The sequence below is a fragment of the Pseudophryne corroboree genome, chromosome 6 (genome assembly GCF_028390025.1).
Source record: "Pseudophryne corroboree isolate aPseCor3 chromosome 6, aPseCor3.hap2, whole genome shotgun sequence".
In the NCBI taxonomy this organism is placed as follows: Eukaryota; Metazoa; Chordata; class Amphibia; order Anura; family Myobatrachidae; genus Pseudophryne; species Pseudophryne corroboree.
This window is the reverse complement of record NC_086449.1, coordinates 7,845,972-7,866,982: the sequence shown is the minus strand read 5'-3', so window position 1 is coordinate 7,866,982 and position 21,011 is coordinate 7,845,972. Positions and strand designations below refer to the sequence as shown.

At 43.6% G+C, this 21,011-nt stretch overlaps 1 protein-coding gene across 1 annotated transcript; it reads left to right on the top strand.

The window, feature by feature from the left end:
- Positions 1-3,330: 3,330 nt before the first annotated feature.
- Positions 3,331-7,051, top strand: LOC134935890 (E3 ubiquitin/ISG15 ligase TRIM25-like). Its single transcript, XM_063930741.1, has one exon. It carries the CDS (start codon positions 3,332-3,334, stop codon positions 4,913-4,915), a length of 1,584 nt encoding a protein of 527 aa, XP_063786811.1. The 5' UTR covers position 3,331; the 3' UTR covers positions 4,916-7,051.
- Positions 7,052-21,011: the final 13,960 nt, after the last annotated feature.

The window sequence follows — 21,011 nt, the reverse complement described above, 5'->3', positions numbered from 1 at the left end:
AGTGGACAGGATGGCAAGACAATACAGGGAGATATGGATCTGTGTGCTGTGTGAAGGGGGTGGGGCTAAATGACGTGAACCGCTTAATGCCCTAGATAGCCTGTTACCACCCACAAATCTGTCTGCTGCACCTCCCCACCGAGCTCCTGGAAAGGAGAAGATCAAGGCTGGCAAAGATGGTGTGTCTTGGGAATTGTACAGCGGCAGAGCTTGGTTAGGGCCGCGGGGCATTTGATTGGGTTAAAATAGCCAAGTATTCAGGGGGAGATTTCTAAAAAGAGGAATTTAATTAAGGCCCATGGAATACTTATCAATATGTCCCAGCCAAATGATTACTTCTTTAATAATAGCATTTGTCCACGGCTTCGCTCGCGTGGACGTCTGTTGTTGCCATCTTATACTGGGATGTATATTTTATTTTGTACATATAGATCACCAAATTTCTTTGTAAACGATACTTGCAGTTTTTCCTTCAGGAAATAACAGAAAAGGATGCTTTGGGCTACTAACTGGCGAGCAAGTCACAAAAAGCTGCCCAGGGGAGAAGCAGCTGGTCCTGACCTCTACTCCTGCAGTCCTGAGCGCTTGCCCCTAAGGGATGTGACCTCATTCGCCCTTGCTGCCCGCACCAAACAATCACAGATGGTTTTGGGCCTCACGGGACCTGGCCCAATAAAGGATTCCCTCTTACTGTCATTAGCCACCTGTTACTGACTCTACCTACTGCACAGTGGGTTGGTATTTTGCTGCCACCACTAGGTCCTACCACATGGCACCTGGAACCACAATTCTATTCAGGCTCCTTCCACTGGCACCTGTTACCGCTTGCTGCTGTGTACGTGTGGACACTCTGCTGGCACACCTCCAGATTGGCATCGGTTGACTCCTTCTGGTCACTGGTCATTGACCAGGCACTACATCGGTAATTGGCAGAGGCCAGAGCTTGGAGACGCTGGGCACAATTCAGAACAGGCAGAGAACGGGACTGCATTTCTCATTCCTGTTAGTCTCAAAGTAGGAGATTGAGTGTGGGTCTCTACACGTAACTTGAGACTTTGAGTTCCATCTAAGAAAATCACCCCTAGGTTTATTGGGCCCTTCCCCATTGAAAGAGTTCTGAATCCTGTGGCTTTTAAAGTAAAGTTACCACCCTACTTGAAGATCTCCAACGCTTTCCATATTTCTTTTAAGACCGTTGATCCTCAACCGGTTTCGGGGCCCCCTTCCTAGATCTGCTAAAGTTTAATCTTTGCAAGGAGAAGAGTTCGAAGTTAAAGAGATTCTAGATTCTTGCGGACGTTATGGTCATCTCCAATACCTTATAGACTGGAAAGGGTATGGCCTGGAGGGGGGTTGGGTATGGCTTACCGGAAGGGAGGCGGCGAGTGCAACGAAGCCACAGGTTCTATTCCCACTCTTTGGGTGGACACCCACGAGTGGGAATAGTCCCTGCTACATGCCAACTGTTGGGATTCGGAGCGGGTGGGGTGTGGGGGTTGGTGGAGACCACCGGTCACATAACTACATCCCCGGAGAGATCCTGGAATTCTACTGAGGATGTCCGTGCTCCTAGACTGATAAGGATCTTTCATGCCAAGAATCCTCCTACTAAGGCTCAGGGGTGTCTGGAGTCCATCCTTAAAGGAAGGAGGGGGGGGGGGACTGTCACGAGCCAGGGGGTTACCTCTTGAGCCGGGGTCCGGTGCTTGCCCATCTGGCTGCTGGCGGCGCGGCTGTAGAGAGACGTGGCGGGGATGGCAACATTGATGGTGCAGCTTCCAGGGAGCGGTAAATGGGGAACCTGGTTAGTAAAGGGGCGTGCTCCTGTGTGTCTGTAGCACTGGGAGCCGCCATGTTGGAGACCAAGGTTCTCTGTGTCCAATGGTCAGAGCTGTGGAATGCTCAGTCCAATGGGAGGCAGCGTCCTCTTGCAAAAGGGGTCAGCCCACTCTTGCATGCTGCCAGTGCTTTATGTTACTGCCCTGTGCAGAAGCTCCAGCTCTGACCTCCCTCAGAAATTCCCTGTGCTTTCCCTATGCTCCAAGGATCTCTAGCTCCGCTTTATAAGCATTCCCGACACCCCTCACTGGCTGCTTCTTGGTTCCACAGCTGTAGCTGTCCGCCCTCCGGGGGGCCTCCCCGTGTGCACTGTGACCGTTGAGGGGCCTCTCCGTCATCTGCAGTGCCCTTCAGCCACGACTATCCGGCATTCATTTGTCAGTCCTCAAAGCAGCATTCTTCAGCCTGCAAGTTTTTATACTTCAGTGCTCTTCAGCCTTGTCTGCCATGTATACATTCAAGTCTTTATTCTTCAGTGCTCCTCAGCCTCGTTTGCCAAGCATTCATTCTTCCGTCTTCATTTTCCAGTGTTCTTCAGCCATGTTTGCTAAAGAAGCACTCTATAACCCTCAAGTCTACAATCATCTGGGATCTGCTGTCTTGCTCGCCAGGCATACCCATTTAAACTCCCTAGGCTTCATTAGCGTCCTCCAGCACTCCAAGGGCCTAATTCAGACCTGATCGTAGATTAGATTAATTTAGCATATCTACGATCAGCTTCCCTGACATGCGGGGGGACGCCCAGCACAGGGCTAGTCCGCCCCCGCATGTCAGCCCCCCCCTGCACAGCAGTGATGCTTTTGTACTTGAAGCGCAGCTCCTGCGCACTGGCAGGGAGCTACTTGTCGTTGCTCGGGTTGCAGCGGCTACGTGTGAAGTCACGCAGCTGCCGAGGCTGCCCCCCCGCAACAGTCCGGGCACGCCTGTGTTGCCCAGACTGCGCCCCCTAAACGGCAGCTAGATGCCGCCGGCCCGCAATCTCCCGCCTCTGCCTGTCAATCAGGCAGAGGCGATCGCAGGCCTGAGACAGCCATCGGCTGTCTGGCATGCGCCGGCGCACTGCGGCGCTGGCATATGCGCAGTTCAGACCTGATCGCTACTGTGCAAAAACGCAGCACAGCGATCAGGTCCGAATTAGCCCCCATGTGCACTGCAAGGGGGGCAGATGTAACATGTGCAGAGAGAGTTAGGTTTGGGTGTGGTGTGTTCAATCTGAAATCTAAATTGCAGTGTAAAAATAAAGCAGCCAGTATTTACCCTGCACAGAAACAATATAACCCACCCAAATCTAACTCTCTCTGCACATGTTACATCTGCCCCACCTGCAGTGCACATGTTTTTTCCCATTAGTGTATTGTTTTGGTTTGCTAACAGATCTGAATAAGGCCCTTTGTGTGTGACAACCCAGCCTCGCACTGTGTGCAGAATGTGACCTAACTGGTATTTTTAGTGTTACAGACTTTCACTTTCATTTCTCTCTTCTGCTGCAGCGATGGCGTCTGCTGATCTGAGACAGGAGCTGGTCTGTTCCATCTGCCTGAGCATTTATACAGATCCTGTAACCCTGAGATGTGGCCACAACTTCTGCCGAGTCTGTATTGATCGTGTGCCGGATACACAGGAGGGGTCTGGAGCTTATACCTGTCCTGAATGCAGAGCAGAGTGTCAGGAGCGTCCTGCACTGCAGAGGAACATAACACTGTGTAACATAGTGGGGAGTCTCCGGCCTACTCAACCATATCAGGAGGAGACTGGGATCTTCTGCTCTCACTGTATTCACTCTCCTGCACCTGCTGCTAAATCCTGTCTGCATTGTGAGGCTCATCTGTGTGATAATCACCTGAGAGTACACAGCAAGTCACCAGAACACGTCTTATGTGATCCCACCACTGCCCTGGGGAACAGGAAATGCTCCGTCCATAAGGAGCTCTTCAGATATTACTGCACTGAGGACGCTGCCTGTATCTGTATGTCCTGCTGTCAGATTGGGGGACACAGAGGACATCAGATGGAGTCACTGGATGAGGCCTCTAAGAAGAAGAAAGAGAAACTACGAAACGTTCTGCAGAAACTGACCAGAATGAGAAAGGAGACCGAGGAAAGGGACCAGAGTCTGCAGGTACAAGGAAGGAAGTTTCAGCAAAAATCAGCTGATATAAGAGAGAGAGTCATTCGCCTGTCTGGAGACATCAGGAGACAGCTGGAAGACCTGGAGAAGAGAGCTCTGAGTGAGATCTCCAGGCAGGAACAGTGTTTTTCACTCTCACTCTGTCACCTGATCCAGCATCTGGAAATAAAGAAGGACGAGCTGTCCAGGAAGATGCGTCACATTGAGGAGCTGTGTAACATGTCTGATCCAGTGACTGTCTTACAGGAACCAGACACAGGGGACTCGTGTGATACCGAGGACACAGAGAGACGTCATACATTGGCCTACGATGTAGGAGTTCTGGATACGAGTCTCTTCTCTAGAACACTATGCGCATTATCTGATACAATAATAGCTATAAATAAGGGAATCTATGTTCCAGAAGTGACAGACATAGTACTGGACGTAAACACGGCTGGTATTTGTATGCGTATATCGGAGGACAGGAAAACTGTATCCAGGTCAAATGTGACTCACGTTCATCGACAAACAGCTGACAGATTTGAGTGTGATCAGGTAATAAGCAGCAGGAGATTCTCCTCAGGGCGCCATTACTGGGAGGTGGATGTCAGTAAGTCAGAGTGGTGGAGGGTGGGGATGTGTTACCCCAGTATAGCCAGGAGAGGAGATCAGTCAGTCATTGGTGATAATAACAAGTCCTGGTGTCTGTCTAGGAATAATTGTGAGTATTCAGTGATAGATAAAAGAAACAGCATCTATTTTGCTGACATTATCCCCTGTGACAGAGTGAGGATATATCTGGATTATGAGGCCGGGCAGCTGTCCTTTTACGCTCTGTGCAATCCGATCACGCACTTACACACTTTCAATGCCTCCTTCACTGAGCCCCTCCATGCTGCATTATATGTAGGGGAAGGTTGTGTGAAGATATCTATGGAGTTAGGACCTGAGATGCTGCCTCTGTAAAGCCCCTGAAACCGTGTTCCCCAACCTCGGTCCTCATGGCACACTATGGCCCCTTTCACACTAGCCGGCACGGACCGCTTTTTGCCGTTCCGGGATTGTAATGAATACATAAGCTCATCGGGTCCTTTCACACGGCCCGGCCTTGGCCGCCATGTACCAGCCGGCTCTATCCACTGAAAAGGCCGGCTGCCGGGGTGTGTACCGGGCCGTGCTAACATGTCAGTGAAGCACAGGGAGCTATGCAGCCTTTCACACACACACTGGTGTTTGGATTGAACGGTGTTTGCTTCTGTAGCTATGCTCCAGGTACTTGAGACCGTGGAGACTCCGACTTCAAAGCAGTGATGAGCGGATTCGGTTTTACTCGGTTCTCAAAACCGAATCTTATTGGCTCACTGATGTCACGTGTTTTGGATAGCCAATAAGATTCGGTTTTGAGAACCGAGTAAAACCGAATCCGCTCATCACTAGGAGAGGGGGGGGAAAAAAGGCGGTGCGTGTGAAAGGCACTGCCGTCCGGTCAAACCCAGTGTGTGTGAAATAGCCCTAACAGTCCAGGTTTTAGGGATATCCATGCATCAGCACAGATGGCTAAATTAAAATATGAGGTACTAATTAATTCACCTGTGCTCAGGTGATACAAGTAAGTGCTCACGTCAACATCAAGAGCCAAAACAATCGCTGCGCTGATTGTACTAATCAGAGTGAATATAAGAAGCCACTGGAGTAGATAACTGCTACTTAACCATTAGTACACCAAGGGGGGTCTTCTGAGGTCCCCAGAATGTTATTTTTTGTGATCCTGCCGTATCTATAACAACTATTTTACTCCTGATTTTTCTATGTGTCCCGCATCGGATTAAGATAAATACTGTGTAATTAGGCTTAGAAAATGTTCTTTTAAAAAACCCTGCAAACAATAAAAAACACTATACTATGTTACAAATGTAGAACGTTTTATGGGGGTAATTCTGAGTTAATCGCAGAAGGAACTTTGTTAACAGTTGGGCAAAACAATGTGCACTGCAGGGGAGGCAGATGTAACACGTGCAGAGAGAGTTAGATTTGGGTGGGTTATTTTGCTGCTGTGCAGGGTAAATACTGGCTGCTTTATTTTTACACTGCAACTTAGATTGCAGATTGAACACACCCCACCCAAATCTAACTCTCTGCACATGTTACATCTGCCTCCCCTGCAGTGCACATTGTTTTTCCTGCTGCGATCAACTCAGAATTACCCCCTATATGTGAGAAACACAGGAAAACAACCACCCCTGTGACATGTGCTAAGCACTGTAGCGATGGCAACACATGAATAGTGATGTATTGTTACCGTTGTAAAATGATATAACCTTTTTACAAGAATATACAGTATCCAATCAGATGTAAAAATGTATACATTGTAATGAAGAAGACTATATGGCTTTTATTGGCTAATGTCAAAGTAAAAAATATTACATTAAGAGAACATACAAACTACACACATTATCATCTACCCAGCAGAACCTCAATCGAATCCAAACATCAGTGTACAAAGACGTAGGTACATGTATGTGTGAAATGTTCGTCGCAAATCAGACATTGTAGGCCAAAGCACTGTCCCAGCATACTCTATAGGTTGAATGTTGTCCCACACCCAACCAGTGGTCCCGTGACCGCCGAGTGCATATAGAGGATGTCTCGTCCTCCTCCCTGTCTTCCCCAAATATAGTCAAGTGTCTGATTTGCGAAATGCATACATACTTGTGTCTAGGTCACCGACTATGGTATGAAATATTTTTTCTTATGTTAATAATTGATGGCAGTTATTTACTGCCAAAGGGTGGACTGTCGAAGTCAAAACTATTACATAAAGAGAACATACAAACTACACACATTATGAATCGCTATACTTGCAAATACGCGCAGCGAGCACAGCAATATATGGTAACACACGCATTTACACGGACATGCCACAGAGATGGATTCAACACTTATTTCATACAGTACATAATTATAATAATATCAAGCGCCAGACATCATGATGATTTAAAATGATATATAATGAAGTAATGTCATGTATGTGTATTATTTGAACGAAACAAGATAGAACTGTCATATTTACTATTAAAGCAACCAGATTAATGTGTAGTTTAATTTGATACTTGTTATTAAGTTATAGGACATTGCAACAAATAGTTATGATTACATGTATGAAAGTTAAAAAAATCACTCTTATTAGGACAGTGGACAGGAAGCTCAGGCCAGCCCCTTTGGATGTCTTCAAGGCTTAACCTGATTAGCACATACAAAGAGACTAGTGACTCATCATGAATGAGAGAGAGTCCCCTCCCCCAAACTAGATAATACATTGCTGATCACACAGGAAGGCAGTTCCTGTTTTGGTCTCAGAGGAAGATGGAGTCCCAGCATTACTTTACAGAGAGATATAAGATACATTGAGGGAATGGTATTGTATGCTGGCATGTAACTGTATGTAACTGTAACTGTATGTAACTGTGACTGTAACTGTATGTTTTAACTGCTTACTGTGTGAGTTGTAACCATGTAACTATAGGTATACTGTACTTAGTAATATATTGAATCCATATCCTTTTAATAACAAATAAATACTTAAATGAGCTTTGGAACTCAGATAATGTGTGGGTGTATTGTTTTCTCTTATGGGATGCAGTGCTTTGCGATGTACAGCGCACTTTTATCGTATATGGTAATAAGATGCTCCTGGCGTCTGCAATATATATTAGAGTGGGCATTTTAAATATTTGTGAGAAAACAATTTAGCATTTACAGATGGGGGCTCGTCCGGGATATCAGGGTCTTAATGATGCACTGTACATTACAAACGCAGCTGTAATCGACCGCCTCCGATGGACGCATCGCGAAGCTGATGAAAATAACATCCACGTGTATTGTGATATCAGTAAGCCAATGATATGAAATTTCAAGGGTCAATGTGTTTCTCATAACATTTAAGATGCTAAAATGTATTTTTATTGTTGCAAAACAAAGTTCAAATAAGTCATATTGTGACTTGGTTTGAGAAATTGCACACCAAAAAAGAAAAGAAAAAAATACTTTTTTTTCTTCTTCTTTCCCAGGATTTAGTTAACTCTCTGTTTGCTATAGGATGGCCATTGAGGTGCAAATTAACCTGTGTAACTGCTTTTTCTTAGCAGTGAAAACCCACTTTTACAGGCAGGCAAAAGCACATAGTATTGATATGCAAATTAGAAGCACTGAATGTGTAAATGAGTCTCATAGGAGACCAGTGAATGGTACATATATATAATATTATTATTATAATTATGTGTATATTTATATCAGTGTATGTTCTGCAAAGTAGCTATCCAATCTGAATCATATCATTTAAATTGTTGATTTGTGCTAGAGTCATTATCGGTCTGTGTGAAATAGGATACATTTGTTGCTATATAGGTAAATTTGAAATAACAGTATTTTAAGGAAGTGTAAAGACACAAATGCAGGTCTGCATAAAAGTTTAGACAGAACAAGTTGTGTCTAGTGGACAATAGTAATTAGTATTGTTCACATTTATAGAGCTGTGTGATTTATGGCGGACAAAGGGTTTTGTACACGTGTCTCGGACAAAGTAAAGGACTGCGCACACAGCGTAAGGGACACGCACGGTCGCATGTTTACGCAAAGTGCGTAAGAATGCGGGCACTGAGTACAAATTATACAATAGTGTTGTTTAGTTCAAAGGTGGGATAGTAGACATTTAATACAATAGCACATAACTATCAGATTTCAAAAGCAGGTTACTCTAAATTTAGTTTAAAAACTGTATTGCCTCTGGGGTAAAGCTGTCTATCTAAATGAATTGAAATTTTCGGTACAGAAAAAAACAAACAAAGTGTATTTGAGTGAGCGAACGTAGGAGAGAGTGAATTTGAACCCCGGAAATCGGGTTCCGTGGTACACCAGGGAAGTGGAGGCTTGGTGGCGTGAGGCAGCTGACTCACGTTAATATAGATTGAAATACGCAAATCGTGAGATTTGCAGAGGAGCGTTATAGGGAATTGTGCATTGTGTAGTATTGAAGTAAAAAGGTTTTTTGTTACGCTCCGAGCTGAGGGTCGCAGTTTGTATATTGACCCGTGGTTGTACGGCAGATAGGTAACAAGTACCTATACGCTGTGCGATTGGACCGCGCGTTTGTGGGTGTGATATATAGCTCAACTTGATACCCCTTTTATGAGCTTTTTGCGTAGAATCGCGGTATCATTAGCGCCTGTATAGACCATACGCAAGCGTTATTTGTATATAAGAGTATAGGGAGTTTTCGCTGGTCTCTCTCAGGAAAATCTCCAGCGGCAGATATTTACTGGAAAAGGTAAGTCACTCCTAACAACTTCCAGTAAATAGAAACTAGATAGGGCCTCACTGGGTACGCGGTGGTCACTATTGGAGTGAGTCGTCGTACTCAGCGGAGAAGGAGCGAGTGAAAGCGCTAGGTGTCTTTCACCGTCTATCTGCGGTGTGCATTGGGGATTGTGTTTATTGGAAAAAAGTCCGTGATGGGATCCAATTGCACAAGCAGTGGGAGTTTAGTAGCTAGGGTTCAGGCTGAAGAAGTGGGACCGAAAAGGTCAGTATTGCGACCGAGAAGGTCAGCAAGGTTTATTACGTGTGAAAAGTATAGTCCAAACACTGAAGACTTTTTGTCTGGATGGGTACGTATGACTGACAAAGATAGGGTACCATTCCCTAAGGTGAGCAGCTTTGAACCAGAGGTATTGCAGAACTTAAGGATAAGGATATGTCTGATAAAATCCAGAAAACAAAGGGTCAGACATACAAATTGGTTAAACCTGTGACAGCAAGAGGGGTTGGTGAGTTTGATCCTAAGGTATTGCAGGTGGTATGTCTAACCATAGTCATATAAGACAAGAATGGAAATATAAGAACTGTTTGAACTTGTAGCAACAATAAACAAGTTGGAAAATAAAAAAGAAATTGCAAGTGCACCGCCATATGTAGATGTGGAAGCAGTTACAGCCAGCATACAAACTATAGAAAATAATAAAAATATGAAAAATATGACTGTAACCTATATATGTACTAATGAATGTTGACGTTTTATTTAGGAGGAGAAGGTGACCTGATTGTTTTCAGCCATTTCTCATGCACCCAGAGGAGTCTCCAACCGGTAAAAGAAGAGCAGTAGCCTGTGGGGGAAGTGGCTGTGACCAGTGGAACAGGTAAGTATGGTATCATTCGTGTACATATATAGTAAAACCCAAAAATACAATAAAAATCAAGAAAGTAACGTCAGAAATGGAGAAAAACCTGTCCGCACATTAGTATTTGCCAGTAGGAAAGCGGACAGAGACAAGGTAACCCCCGGGTATTTCTTTCAGTTACCAAATAAGAAGTATTTGTTCCTAGTAATGCCCCTAGTAAAGATGAGCTCGGAAATGTTTGTTGGACCATGTACAAACCCTTAATACGGGATGAGAAGGATTGAATGAATACTTCGCATGACGTAGAAGCTTGTTAAACTTTTTTTTTGTTTTTGTCTCTTGCAGTAATAGAAAACTCTCCATCTGGATAAGACCATTGGTAAACACTAATTCGGCAAATGGGAGGTGGCTGTCTCTGTGCAAATGGACGGGCTCAATAAGGCATTGAGTGTCAGGGTGCAGACTTCTTTGCAAAATTGGAAAGGGGTCACAGTAGCTAATCTTAGATAGTGTGCTATTGAACATCACAAGAATAGTGCTAGGCGCAGAGAACAACAGGTGGAGAGGTTGAGGACGGTAAGTATACTGGCACATACAGGAAAGACCCATCAGTCCAAACCCCAGATCCCTAATGGTCAATAATATGTTACACTTGTAGGAAGGAAGGGCATTTTGCCAGAGATTGTAGGAGTAGTAGGACACATAGTCAATATAGATCCCCTAGACAGAAAACACAAGCCACATTATTAAACACATAGATAGGACCAAGGGACATATAGTAAGGAATCATAAGACATATAGAAAACACACAGATTCGGCTAATGGGAAGAACAAAATAAATGCAACATTACCCTTTGACAAAACTTGAAGACTAATGTCGCATTCTGCTGTTCTAGATGCATGTCCATCACAGGTAGAGGAAATTATCTCACAGATACCGGGTTCCCTATGAACTTAGGATGGACAGGACACTGGATTGATGGCTGGGATAGTCCCAGTAGAGATAAGACACACAGATTTTTTTTTTTAGGGGTATAGACCAAGTAGAGAATCACTTCCCCGTAGTGCCCAATCCAGTTGTCAATTTTTTATAAAATCTTCTTCACCTCTACAAACTCATCTGTCACCAACCTCTATTCTGTTTCTCTACAGTTTCCTCTTCATCTTTTGCGTTCACACAGGGTGGTACAATACATGGACCCAAGTACAGTTCAAACTCCACATGCCTAGGTCCTTCAGAGTTCTGCCCGAACCCAGTATATCTCAACAGCACGATGACACCAGTATTACTGCAGTGTGCCTTGTCATGCACAAAGGGTGGAGAATGGGAATACTGGTGAAGGGAAATTTTGTATAGACACTGATATGCCTGTTGGTGAATGGCAAACCTGACATTTTCTTTTTAATTTTCTTCTTCTTTCTCTCCTCTAGAGATGTTTCTTTTTTTTTCTTCTTTTTTTTGAGTTATGCTCATGGTACTCTACATTGCAAACACACGATAGTAAATTTAGATACAAAAATGTGTGTTCCCTACAGGAAAAGGCAGTCTGGAGGACAAAGGGGTATGGCCAGGAGTCCTCAGGACTGTGGGCAGGTGGACACGGTAAGCCAGTAGCCCCCAGAGCATACCTTCCAAGTCTAGCTGAGGTGGCACACGGTCTGACTCATCTAGGCAAAGAGGGTAGGTGCAGGCTGATGAGAGCCTACTGGTGTGCGCCAGGATTCTATTCTCATGCAGGTAAGAGAGCAATGACCTGTCTTGCTTGCTTGAGGAAGAATATTGGTAAGGCAATACCAACAGAGCCATCCCATATCCCTCCTGCAGACGGATCTTTTCAGGAAATACAAGTCGACTTCGTACAGTTAACACCCTTTAGGAATTATTGTTATGTATTGGTGTGCACTGATGTTTTCTCAAACTGGGTAGAGGCATTTCCTGCCGCCACGGATGCTGCTGTGGTTACCGCAAAGAAAAATTGCGCAGAAATTTGTGTGTAGATAATGGTACCCTTAGAAGTAGGAGCAAAGCTTGAAATTGTACTATTGTGATCATAGATACTGCCACTAGTATTATGTATCTTCGGAACCACTCCCAGATCTTCACTCAATGAATCACCCTCTTCGAAATTTGTTTTTGTTTTGGTATTTGTGTTTTGGTTTTTTTGGAAGACAACCTCATGTCATGATTGATCCGCACAATGATCAGAAATACACCAATGAGGTGACAGTACAGTACTTTATTGAGATGAGCCAGCATTTGAGAACTTGACAAAAGAACTTGAAACTGTTGATTCCTGGTATGCCAAATGCTAACTGTCTTGATTGTGAACCAAGAGACTGTGTGATTATTCTTACGCTCAGGTTGCCTAATAGATAGGTGGGAAGGATCATACCAAGTTTTGTTGACAGCACTAAAAGTCGCCCAAAGAGAGACTTGGGTCCACTCGTCCCACTGCAAGAAGGTCGCTGACCCGGAGAGAACTCGTGACAAAGTAGTTTATTGCTCACATTCATCGAGTTTGTGTAGTTTGGTAACTGTGTGTTCAAAGTGAACTGTGTGTTCAAAGTGAACTGTGTGTTCAAAGAGCAAGGCAAAGAGAACCTCGTATCACTAGAGACTCTGTTCCATGAAGACTGAGAGGAGGCACTGTTGGACACTACCTGAGCGTACTAAAGGATTACAGAAATTTGGCATTATATTATTTTACATTATGTTCTTTTCATCACCATATAGTGTTCTACATTGTCATATACATATACATTTTCGTATATATATGCATAATTTTTATTGGATATTATTACTATTATCTTCTCCACACAATACTAATAGACATCATGATGGGGACTTATAAGGCTTTTCAGCAAATTTAATTTAACTGTGTCATTCCTATTTGTTTATAATACAAATTATATTTATCTGTAACCCTCTTTTTTCATTTATTTATTTAATTTATCTACTTATTTAGTTACTCTTCTTTTTGTGTATACTTATTTATATTTATTTTTGCCAGAGTGTATTTCTGCATATACGGATTATAAATATTTTCACCATTGATGAGCCTAAAAATGTTTCTGAAATCCTTTCATGGACCTCTGTAATCAGTGATTAATGGACAAGGCAAAGCCTTTGATATGCGATACAGGTGTGTTAGGTAATGTGTAGCACACGGATTTACATATCAGTAAGGGCACTGGTTAATTTTCCTTTTTAAGCGTATCACCTGAACACCACCTTAGCCTGCAAGGTGAGCAAGCCTACGTGGTGAAACGTACGTCCGACGAATCGGCTTCACGGGCTCCCCACTGCAGGGGGAGCCGTGACCAGCAGTGTGAGCATACAGCGGCTGAAGCGGCACAGAACGGCTGAGCACGGCCGAACGGTATCCCTTCTCTCTTTTCTTCTTTCCAGTTTGGACGGAGGCTCTGGCTCCGGTGGCGCATCCGAACCCTGCAAGGCTGGTGGCATCAGGGTCCGCCTAACACCACATACGGGACCACGAGCCGCCGTCTGTGTCCTTTCCTGCTTTTCACGGCACAACCGGCGGTCTCACTCTCATCTGTCCTCCGCTCTCAGATGAGGTCAGACAGCAGAAGGGATCAGTGAACTAGAGTGCCCACTAATTCTATTCTTCTGCCCTATTTTTTGTTTGTTATAATTATTTCTTGTAATTGGCTATATTTATTTATTTTATTTATTATTTTATTATATTTATTATTATATTATATTATTATTATATTAATATTAATATTATTATTATATTTATTCTATTTATTTATTTATTGATATTTATGACATCACATTTAGATATATATTTTTGAACAACGCTATACTGTCATGTTCATGCCGATTTAATTATCATAACTTTGTTATTAAAACTGGAATATGGGAGGTTATGTCAATTTGATGTGCAGACTCTTTTTCAGCCACAGGAGTTGATGACCTACAATATGTTATGTATGCTACCTGCTGGAATTTAGACAGATGACTGTCTCTTGAGCTGTACATGAATTATAGGCTCAAGTTTTATGATCATATATGATTTTGTTAAAAAAATTTTTGCCACAAGGACAAATTCTATGTCCAACAGTATATTTCTAGGGGAATTGTTCATATATTATTTGAATTGTATTATCCCATATATTTTATAGTCTAAATTTGAAAAAAAAAGGTTACGTTTTAATCTTGAATAACTATTCCATTACCACATACATATTATTTAAAAAGAGTGCTCCAAACAAAGGAATCTCCTTTTATCGGTGAGTTGTGGGCTCTACCATGCACATCGATTGACTGTGTAAGGATTACAGAAAGACCAGTCATTGTATTTGATTTGTTATGAACAAGAGTTTTTGTTCTATTTCTCTTTTCTCTCTTTCCCGCTGACAAACATTTTTTTTTTCAGGATATTCTATTTTTGCGAGGTTTTTTTTATGAGGAGTCGAGTGTGGGACTGGAACTGGTTCTGGAGGAAGGAGTGATTTCCTTATAGGATCCCAGGATTAGCCAATCAGTTTGTTAAAGTCAGAGAAAAATCAAAGTTCTAGTAGTTATGGAGTTCAGAGGTAATCAGTAACAATCAGACAATGGCTATTCACACATTGCAGATAAAGAGCTCATTAATATATGTGGAAGAAAGGTTTATGAGTGGCTCTCCCCGAACTCCGAAGGTTTAGGTTATTTAGGAAGGACACTACTTATAACCCTTGTTCAATGATTAAACAGACCTAGCATACGTTCCAGAAATGGAAACAATGTTCAGAAAATGATAGGAATATGTAGATCATGAATATTTTATATGTCACTGTCATGATTTGTTTGTGTCTTCTTCATCTACCCAGCAGAACCTCAATCGAATCCAAACATCAGTGTACAAAGACGTAGGTACATGTATGTGTGAAATGTTCGTCGCAAATCAGACATTATAGGCCAAAGCACTGTCCCAGCATACTCTATAGGTTGAATGTTTTCCCACACCCAACCAGTGGTCCCGTGACCGCCGAGTGCATATAGAGGATGTCTCGTCCTCCTCCCTGTCTTCCCCAAATATAGTCAAGTGTCTGATTTGCGAAATGCATACATACTTATGTCTAGGTCACCGATTATGGTATGAAATATTTTTTCTTATGTTAATAATTGATGGCAGTTATTGTTTACTGCCAAAGGGGGGACTGTCGAAGTCAAAACTATTACATAAAGAGAACATACAAACTACACATATTATGAGTCGCTATACTTGCAAATACGAGCAGCGAGCACAGCAATATATGGTAACACACGCATTTACACAGATATGCCACAGAGATGGATTCGACACTTATTTCATACAGTACATAATTATAATAATATCAAGCGCCAGACATCATGATGATTTAAAATGATATATAATGAAGTAATGTCATGTATGTGTATTATTTGAATGAAACAAGATAGACCTGTCATATTTACTATTAAAGCAACCAGATTAATGTGTAGATTAATTTGATACTTGTTATTAAGTTATAGGACATTGCAACAAATAGTTATGATTACATGTATGAAAGCTAAAAAATCACTCTTATTAGGACAGTGGACAGGAAGCTCAGGCCAGCCCCTTTGGATGTCTTCAAGGCTGAACCTGATTAGCACATACAAAGAGACTAGTGGCTCATCATGAATGAGAGAGAGTCCCCTCCCCCAAACCAGATAACACATTGCTGATCACACAGGAAGGCAGTTCTTGTTTTGGTCTCAGAGGAAGATGGAGTCCCAGCATTACTTTACAGAGAGAGAGAGATAAGGTACATTGAGGAAATGGTATTGTATGCTGGCATGTAACTGGAATGGCATGTAACTGTATGTAACTGTGACTATAACTGTATGTTTTAACTGCTTACTGTGTGAGTTGTAACCATGTAACTATAGGTATACTGTACTTTGTAATATATTGAATCCATATCCTTTTAATAACAAATATATACATCAATGAGCTTTGGAACTCAGATAATGTGTGGGTGTATTGTTTTCTATTATGGGATGCAGTGTTTTGCGATGTAAAGCGCACTTTTATCGTATATGGAAATAAGATGCGCCTGGCATCTGCAATATATATTAGAGTGGGCATTTTAAATATTTGTGAGAAAACAATTTAGCATTTACACTAACTACTCTTGAAATAAACAAAATATTTTATGCCGTCGTACCCTTACTAGAACGTATCCCTTCAGAAACCCGAAAAACATAATTTTAGTGATTTACCGCATCAAACAGTTCAGAATTTAGACAAAAAACCGCAGGGTCCTCTGAAGACTCCAGCTTGGTAAAGTACGTTGACGAGGTAGGCTTGGTATATTAAGGGTTAAAAAGAACACAAGGCTCTTACACTGTACACAATACACCGTTGACTGATACATTGTCACAATAAAAAAGGTAACACATGAAAGACCATATAAAATGCAACCAGTTCTAATTGGATTGGATAAAGGGAATATATATATATATATATATATTTATTTCCAAATTAAGGGAGCCCTCACCAGTCTTCAAATAGATCAAAGCAATTTATTCAGCCTGTCAGCATACAGTTTATGTCGACGTTTCGGTCACAATTCTGACCTTTGTCAAGACAAAGGTCAGAATTGTGACCGAAACGTCGACATAAACTGTATGCTGATGGTCTGAATAAATTGCTTTGATCTATTTGAAGACTGGTGAGTGCTCCCTTAATTTGGAAATATATTGGAGTGAGATTTCTCCCTCATTGGAAGTCACCCCAGCACTTTCTTCATAAAAAAACGTGAGTGTGGCCCCTATATATATATATATATATATATATATATATATAAACATTAAAAGTGATCACTGACTAATAGCTATTTGCTACTAGTTATAATTCTGTATTTGCAGCATAAGCAGATTAAAGAAATTGGTAATAAAATATTGCAACCAGAGCCGGACTGGCCGTCTGGCAGCTCTGGAAAACGTCAGAAGGGCCAGTGGACAGATGGTCCAGTCCGGCCAGGGCCATCAGGTGCAGGACATGTGATTTACTCAAATGCCTCGGGGAGAATGTATACGCCGGCTGGAGACTGGATGGTCATGTGACCCAATACCCAGAAGCTGCGGGAAACCTGCAGACACCAGCCACAGTGCCTTTGCAGCACAGAACGCCACTATAGGCTGGGGACCATTTGAATTGAACAACATTAACATTTTTAGTTCTGAGCACTGTGGCTTCCTTGTGTAGAATGTATTATACAATACACGTCTCCTTTTTGAACATTTATATTCTATCAAGTGCTTATTTCATATTTGGAATAGGAGCACCATTTGAAAAGTGTGTTGAAGACATCATTCTACATAACATACCCTCTTTTTATCCAATATATAAGTACCTCTCCGCCATACCATTTCTCCTCAATCCCTCCCCCCGCTGCCTATACCATTGCAGCGCCTTCCCATTTTACTTATTTGCAATTTACGGGGCAGCAAGGGTAAGTTCCACGGACAGCTGCACTAATAATAAGAATTTACTTACCGATAATTCTATTTCTCGTAGTCCGTAGTGGATGCTGGGAACTCCGTAAGGACCATGGGAATAGCGGCTCCGCAGGAGACTGGGCACAAAAGTAAAGCTTTAGGACTACCTGGTGTGCACTGGCTCCTCCCCCCATGACCCTCCTCCAAGCCTCAGTTAGGATACTGTGCCCGGACGAGCGTACACAATAAGGAAGGATTTTGAATCCCGGGTAAGACTCATACCAGCCACACCAATCACACCGTACAACTTGTGATCTGAACCCAGTTAACAGCATGATAACAGCGGAGCCTCTGAAAAGATGGCTGACAACAATAATAACAACCCGATTTTAGTTAACAATAACTATGTACAAGTATTGCAGACAATCCGCACTTGGGATGGGCGCCCAGCATCCACTACGGACTACGAGAAATAGAATTATCGGTAAGTAAATTCTTATTTTCTCTGACGTCCTAGTGGATGCTGGGGACTCCGTAAGGACCATGGGGATTATACCAAAGCTCCCAAACGGGCGGGAGAGTGCGGATGACTCTGCAGCACCGAATGAGAGAACTCCAGGTCCTCCTCAGCCAGGGTATCAAATTTGTAGAATTTAGCAAACGTGTTTGCCCCTGACCAAGTAGCAGCTCGGCAAAGTTGTAAAGCCGAGACCCCTCGGGCAGCCGCCCAAGAAGAGCCCACCTTCCTTGTGGAATGGGCTTTTACAGATTTTGGCTGTGGCAGGCCTGCCACAGAATGTGTAAGCTGAATTGTATTACAAATCCAACGAGCAATAATCTGCTTAGAAGCAGGAGCACCCAGCTTGTTGGGTGCATACAGGATAAACAGCGAGTCAGATTTTCTGACTCCAGCCGTCCTGGAAATATATATTTTCAGGGCCCTGACTACGTCCAACAACTTGGAGTCCTCCAAGTCACTAGTAGCCGCAGGTACCACAATAGGTTGGTTCAGATGAAACGCTGAAACCACCTTAGGGAGAAAATGAGGACAAGTCCTCAATTCCGCCCTGTCTAAATGGAAGATCAGATAAGGGCTTTTACAGGATAAAGCCGCCAATTCTGACACGCGCCTGGCCGAGGCCAGGGCCAACAGCATTACCACTTTCCATGTGAGACATTTTAACGCCACAGATTCAAGTGGTTCAAACCAATGTGACTTTAGGAACCCCAAAACTACATTGAGATCCCAAGGTGCCACTGGAGGCACAAAAGGAGGCTGTATATGCAGTACCCCTTTTACAAACATCTGAACTTCAGAAACTGAAGCTAGTTCTTTCTGGAAGAAAATCGACAGGGCCGAAATTTGAACCTTAATGGACCCCGATTTTAGGCCCATAGACACTCCTGTTTGCAGGAAATGCAGGAATCGACCTAGTTGAAAATTCCTCCATCGGGCCTTACTGGCCTCGCACCCCGCAACATATCTTTGCCAACTGCGGTGATAATGCTTTGCGGTTACATCCTTCCTAGCTTTGATCAGGGTAGGGATGACTTCTTCCTGAATGCCCTTTTCCTTCAGGATCCGGCGTTCAACCGCCCTGCCGTCAAACGCAGCCGCGGTAAGTCTTGGAATAGACAGGGTCCTTGCTGGAGCAGGTCCCTTCTTAGAGGTAGAGGCCACGGGTCCTCCGTGAGCATCTCTTGAAGTTCCGGGTACCAAGTCCTTCTTGGTCAATCCGGAGCCACGAGTATAATTCTTACTCCCCTCCGTCTTATAATTCTCAGTACTTTTGATATGAGAGGAAAAGGAGGGAACACATACACTGACTGGTACACCCACGGTGTTACCAGAGCGTCCACAGCTATTGCCTGAGGGTCCCTTGACCTGGCGCAATAACTGTCCAATTTTTTGTTTAGGCGGGACGCCATCATGTCCACCTTTGGTTTCTCCAACGGTTTACAATCATGTGGAAGACTTCTGAGTGAAGTCCCCACTTTCCCGGGTGGAGGTCGTGCCTGCTGAGGAAGTCTGCTTCCCAGTTGTCCACTCCCGGAATGAATACTGCTGACAATGCTATCACATGATTTTCCGCCCAGCGAAAAATCCTTGCAGCTTCTGCCATTGCTCTCCTGCTTCTTGTGCCGCCCTGTCTGTTTACGTGGGCGACTGCCGTGATGTTGTCCGACTGGATCAGCACCGGCTGACCTTGAAGCAGAGGTCTTGCTTGGCTTAGGGCATTGTAAATGGCCCTTAGCTCCAGGATATTTAAGCGAAGTGATGTCTCCAGGCTTGACCACAAGCCCTGGAAATTTCTTCCCTGTGTGACTGCTCCCCAGCCCTGCAGGCTGGCATCCGTGGTCACCAGGACCCAGTCCTGAATGCCGAATCTGCGGCCCTCTAGAAGATGAGCACTCTGCAACCACCACAGGAGAGACACCCTTGTCTTTGGTGACAGGGTTATCCGCTGATGCATCTGAAGATGCGATACGGACCCTTTGTCCAGCAGGTCCCACTGGAAAGTTCTTGCGTGGAATCTGCCGAATGGAATTGCTTCGTAGGAAGCCACCATTTTTCCCAGGACCCTTGTGCACTGATGCACTGACACTTGGCTGTTAGGGTCTCCTGCCCTGTGCTGCCACGTCGTCATGGCAACCGGGAGACAAGTGCTAGTGGAGTAACCTGAGCGCAGCTGATACTCCGGTTCGGGTCTTTTGCTGTGCAGTGGTTATAGGCTCTGTGCACGGCAGGGGATCCGGTGCTGGTTTTTGTGCTCACAGTCTGTGAGGTCTGAGTGGGGCGTGGACAGCACCTGCTTTATAAGGCCTCTTTTCAGAGTAAGCAGATGCTGCTGAATCTTTGTTGGTTAGTCAGTTCATGAAAGTTAGCCAGTACTGTGTAGCTTTGTATTTGTTTGTTGCTTACTGCAAATAGGCCTGGGGATTTGGTATTACACTCTGCCAATCCAGACCTAGCAGTAAGACTGGAGTCAGTCGTTTAGCTTGCTGGGGTTCTGTTACTACTCTGTGAACTTAGCAAGTTTGCGGCTGTATTCTAAGACTTGCCTGTCTAATCCTGTCTCACTGTGCTAGGTGTCAGGGGTCAGTTTAGTGGCAGTAAGCTAAAACCTGTGCACTGCAAGTGAGAATTAGGATTGTGGAGAATCTCCTTGTGTCTATCATTCCATCTCTGACCAAGGAGTTTACTGCCACACCCGTTGGTAACCCTTTAGGGTTTTGCTGTTGCCCTTAGCAACAGCATTTCGGGTTCTTTACGTATTAAAACACAACATCTTGCTTTTTCTATCTGAGCAGTTCTAATACAAGGGAGATACCCAGTTCCTTAGCCTCTGGGCTTCTCTGTTCACTTTGTGTGTATTTTGTTACCCTATCACCTTCTGTGTACGTTATGTCATATTCCCCAGTTTGTCTGTGA

What these genes read in the sequence shown, in the direction of transcription:
- LOC134935890 (XM_063930741.1), top strand. Translation starts at nt 3,332, where the DNA reads ATGGCGTCTGCTGATCTGAGACAGGAGCTGGTCTGTTCCATCTGCCTG.